Source organism: Pollicipes pollicipes, unplaced genomic scaffold (assembly GCF_011947565.3).
Source record: "Pollicipes pollicipes isolate AB1234 unplaced genomic scaffold, Ppol_2.1 Scaffold_4740;HRSCAF=5597_pilon_pilon_pilon, whole genome shotgun sequence".
NCBI classification, from domain to species: Eukaryota; Metazoa; Arthropoda; class Thecostraca; order Pollicipedomorpha; family Pollicipedidae; genus Pollicipes; species Pollicipes pollicipes.
The window spans coordinates 10,432,494-10,436,743 of record NW_023596545.1 but is presented as its reverse complement, the minus strand read 5'-3'; the positions used below and the strand labels follow the sequence as shown (position 1 = coordinate 10,436,743).

At 50.4% G+C, this 4,250-nt stretch overlaps 1 protein-coding gene across 1 annotated transcript in view; it reads right to left on the bottom strand.

The window, feature by feature from the left end:
• Positions 1–3,565, bottom strand: part of LOC119099031 (integrator complex subunit 8-like) — a 13,633-nt gene extending 10,068 nt beyond the window's left edge. Inside the window, exon 1 of the mRNA XM_037222078.1 lies at positions 3,554–3,565. Coding sequence (XP_037077973.1) covers positions 3,554–3,565 — 12 coding nt within the window. The remainder of the gene's footprint in view (positions 1–3,553) is intronic.
• Between the last annotated feature and the right edge of the window lie 685 nt (positions 3,566–4,250).

The window sequence follows — 4,250 nt, the reverse complement described above, 5'->3', positions numbered from 1 at the left end:
CTGTAACGTGCCCGTCAACCGTCCAGGCGGCCCTGGACAACCGCGCAAAATCACGCCTATTGACAATCGAACGGAAATTGGCAAGAAAGCCTCGGGAAGGCCCTAAAATCGACCCGTGCCCATGTGAAAAAACTTTTGTGCCTGAAGATGGTGTTTCCTCTGTCTGTACTCAGGCCTCGGCAATGTCAACAAAAGAGTGACGCAGGTGATCGTGACTTGCGTCCGCCTCCATAGCAGCGCCGTACAGCTCCGCCGGCCAGATATGCATGATTTTTCTGGAACTAACTTTTCAGTGGTGCGCATGGGGCGACAGTAGCGACACAATTATATCTACTTGTCTGGTCCCTTCGAATCAACAAATGCTGGGCCCCAGTGGGTCTCAGTGCAGCTATATCTTGAATGATTGTGATTTGGTCAAATTGCACAAAAACGCATCATTTTTCCACAGACGTTATCCTGTTATTTCAAGTTGACTGCCAAGCGCCGCGGTGTAGCGGCGGCTAGGACGAGTTGGGAGAGAGAAGCTGGGATATCTGCCTGTAGACTCGTAGTATACGGTTTGCTTTGGCGCATCTCTTCTCCGACCAGGAAAGTGCAAGCTTTTGACGTGAAATGTTTGGAGGATTCCAAAAGCGTGCTAGAGGACAGGTCCACGGCAACCCTAGACTCGAACAGACGATTTCATGTACAGAAGTCCCGGCATGTGGGCTGTCGCCGGCTCAGCGACGGCTACGACCCAGGTGGCAGCATGCTGCAGGCCCACCCCCGTCAGCCGCCCGAGGACTGTGAGCACCGAGTGTTTGATCGCCCTGCAGCGGCACCTGGAGTCTCTAGAGTCCCACCGCGGCAGACGTTACGCAATGCCGCCGCGCCGCTGACATTTGTCGACCCACGTAACAGGATCAGGCCGTTGCGCAACCCACGGCTCTTCTAGATGCGGTTTTCCATTTCGCCGACTGTCTAGGGAGTTTTTGCATATCGATGTGTGACCTGGGGTCGATGACGAACGGGAGTTAAGGGCAGTTTCGTGGAATAGAAGTTCGTCCTGTCTGGACGGAGTTACAATCAAATTGACAGACGTTCACGAGGTGTGGAGACCCTGCTCCGGTTCCAGGCCATAACCGAATTGAAACATGCCGGTCTCGCTTGCAAACCCGAAGGTTCAAATGTAATGAATCCTGCCACCGTAACTCAACAGCCTGTCAAATCAGCATCGATTCTTAGACCCGCTGAAATACAGATAATTCAGATGCCCCTCTTTCCTTCCACTAGGGACAACCTCAATCAGCGAATAGCTGAAGTCAGAACGAGCTGCAGCCAGAAATCCATCCGTGACGTTCCATGCGAGAGTGCGGCGGTGACGTGCGACGGAAAGAAAGACTACCGGTGCTCCTGGCTTAAGATTATGACGCTGAAGCCCAACGAAGACCTATGAAGGCCACGTACATTACAATGCGTCGTTTTTACGCCGCTAAGCAGCTTGCAACAACGCTCTGCACTTCTTTGCTGTTTCAAACCTTGGATTGCACAGGATCTGCCGCGTAGCTTAATTCCCTTGTCGATTCCACATCTCCATGCGTTGGAGCAGAAAGTCACATGTCGTACAGTAACGCTATACGCGATATACAACTTCTCATCATCTGAAGCGATTCCATTTGGTTGAACTGTCCCGTTGTTTGCAGCAAGGTCAAATAACGGGTTGCCGGCTCTGCATAGCTTTCCATTCGCTCGCTCCTTAAAGGGGGTCATGTCAAAACATGACACCTTTTCACCATCTATTTTTGAAGCATAATTTTTGAGTCGTCTGAGCACACACATAGCCCCATGGTGTCATTCGAGGGCACACCCACCGTGCTGGAATTACTACAGTTCCGTTGCAATACAGGTTGATTAAATTGGCGAGACTAGTCATTTTGAATACTGTCGTAATGTTGAATGCCGTGCATTTGGCTTTGAAAGGCCTGTATGGCATCCCTAGCAGATGCCAAAGACATTGCTTCGTTGTACAACGACCTCGCGAGCTCTTTCAAGGTCAGAGTCAGAATATGACCTGACGTGACTTTGACCACGAATGACCTTTGAGAAAGTCACGAGCATTGGTGAACTCCATCTCTTAATCACATGCACCTTCAGAACCACTATGTGAGACGACAAAGCGTTTTCTTATGATAAATGCGCTGAGCTCCTGTTTTCTGCATTTACGCCGCGCTCATGTTTAGGAATGCTTCATATCTCAGCGGTCTGACGTGGCAAGAAGAAACAACGTACAGGTTAAATTCGGGGACTACCACGCCTTTGAAGCTCATATTTAATCACGATACACCGGACGTCAACTCTGGAGAGGGCTCGAAAATGCCGAAAGGCGGATTCCACCAACACCCGTCCACGGGAGAGATAATTCTGGTTAACCAATGAAGCTCCGCATTGCAAACGAGTTGTGACGCCATGCGGCCTACCTCATACCTGACCATGCAAATGCATCGTTCAATACTTTATATGAAACCGTGTACATCCCCTTCGCTTTCCCCGAAAACGCAGATTTGGTTGCTTTGTTTGCAAAAGTGCAGTCTGCTGTCATCAGTTATTGAAACATTTAAAGGACTCAATTTGATATTTGTTTCTTAACGGTTTCGTGCTTACATGGATCTATTGGTACAAAAACGGAGGCTATGCGTATGTGTGGATGGGAGGCTTTAGGTTAAACGAATTTTTCACATCTTTTGCCTTTAACAGCGTGGTATAATTGGCAAATTATTAAATGAATGCTCTCTATAAACATGCAAGCCAGAAGAACAACACATTAGATCCAGTGTGGTGGTCTAAACCTGACCTGGGCGTGGCCATGACTGAATATTGACCTGACCTCGACTCACTGCTTTATCTCTGTCAACATCAAGGTATCGTGTGATGCCTGTCACAAAGCCCCGCGGCATTGCTACTTCTGGTACCATGAAGTCATGCCATGAAGTAATCTCGAAATTTGGGTGATTTTAGGCATGTTGTGTGGCCAGTGACGTTATCATCAGTCACGTGATAGATTATAAATAAATAGTTCCTGGCTAAAATTGTCCTAAAATATTGGTTGCCCTGACATGTTTTTCTGACTGGATAATCAGGTCGTACGATAAAGCGCGTGTCACTCGTCTTCTTCACACGGTCGCTACTGACCAAATACCTTCGGTGGTGTCGAGTTAGCCGACGAGCGCGAGAAGGCGTTTCATTTCCTGCGAGCACCACGCCCAATCAAAAGTTTAAATAAGTAGTATTTGTGCTGGCAAAAACCGTCAGCCTGACCGGCGAGGAACTTGAGCCCAGCAGCTGGCAATAGCAAACGTTCCGGTAGCGGTGCACGGTGACAAACAGAGGACACACGGGCACAGTCATCTGGCAAGACGAATGGCGCCCAGTCGTAGATTCCAAAGCCAACAAGTAATCACCCATGCAAACATTGATATTAATATGTTGACCGGTGTCCACATGATGAAGGCCCACGGCCCATGCACTGCCCACCCTCGCGTGCGACCCGACTGCTCAAGGTGGCGTCGGTACTCACCAGCCTGAACATGGTGACCAGAGATGGGGTGAGACGGATCAACTGACGGCAGGGCCGCCCGCCGCCGGCCTTTTGTACTTTCGTCCGGCCGGCGGCCTTCTCGCCGCTTTCATCGCTGGTCTGGCCGGCAGCTGCTCGCGTGCTGTACAGGCGCCTCCGGCATCCAATCAACGCGCACCTCGGCCGAACTAACGCCAGTCATGATCAGGGGATTTGGCTTCACGCGACCTGTCCAGCTTCCGGTTCACATACATCAGCTTGCAGTGTGTGTGAGAAGTGATGATGAACGGACGGTGAAAAATATACGGAATCGGTCAGCAAATTAATCGTCATGTGAAACAAGCTATGCATTAGGAAGAGAATGACAATGCGAGCGAGCGATTGAATGTTTTCGGCATGCATACCGACACACCTGGAGGTACAACAGATCGGTTGATGCCTCCAGCTTCCGCTCCGTTCAAATGAACGGACCTTGAGATTTTATATCCGCCATCTCGCCACTGTGCAATACATTCACTGTTCGGCGCGGCCGCGCCAGGGAGCGGCGTGCCGCAGCTCGCGCGGACCGCCCACTGTTCTGCACACCAACCCCCGCCACCGTTGCATGGGTCCGTGGATAGGGCTCACTGGGTGCGGGGTGAGTCAAATCTGTACACGTAGTTGAATAGTCGCGTGTATTCCAGTAAACCATTATGGC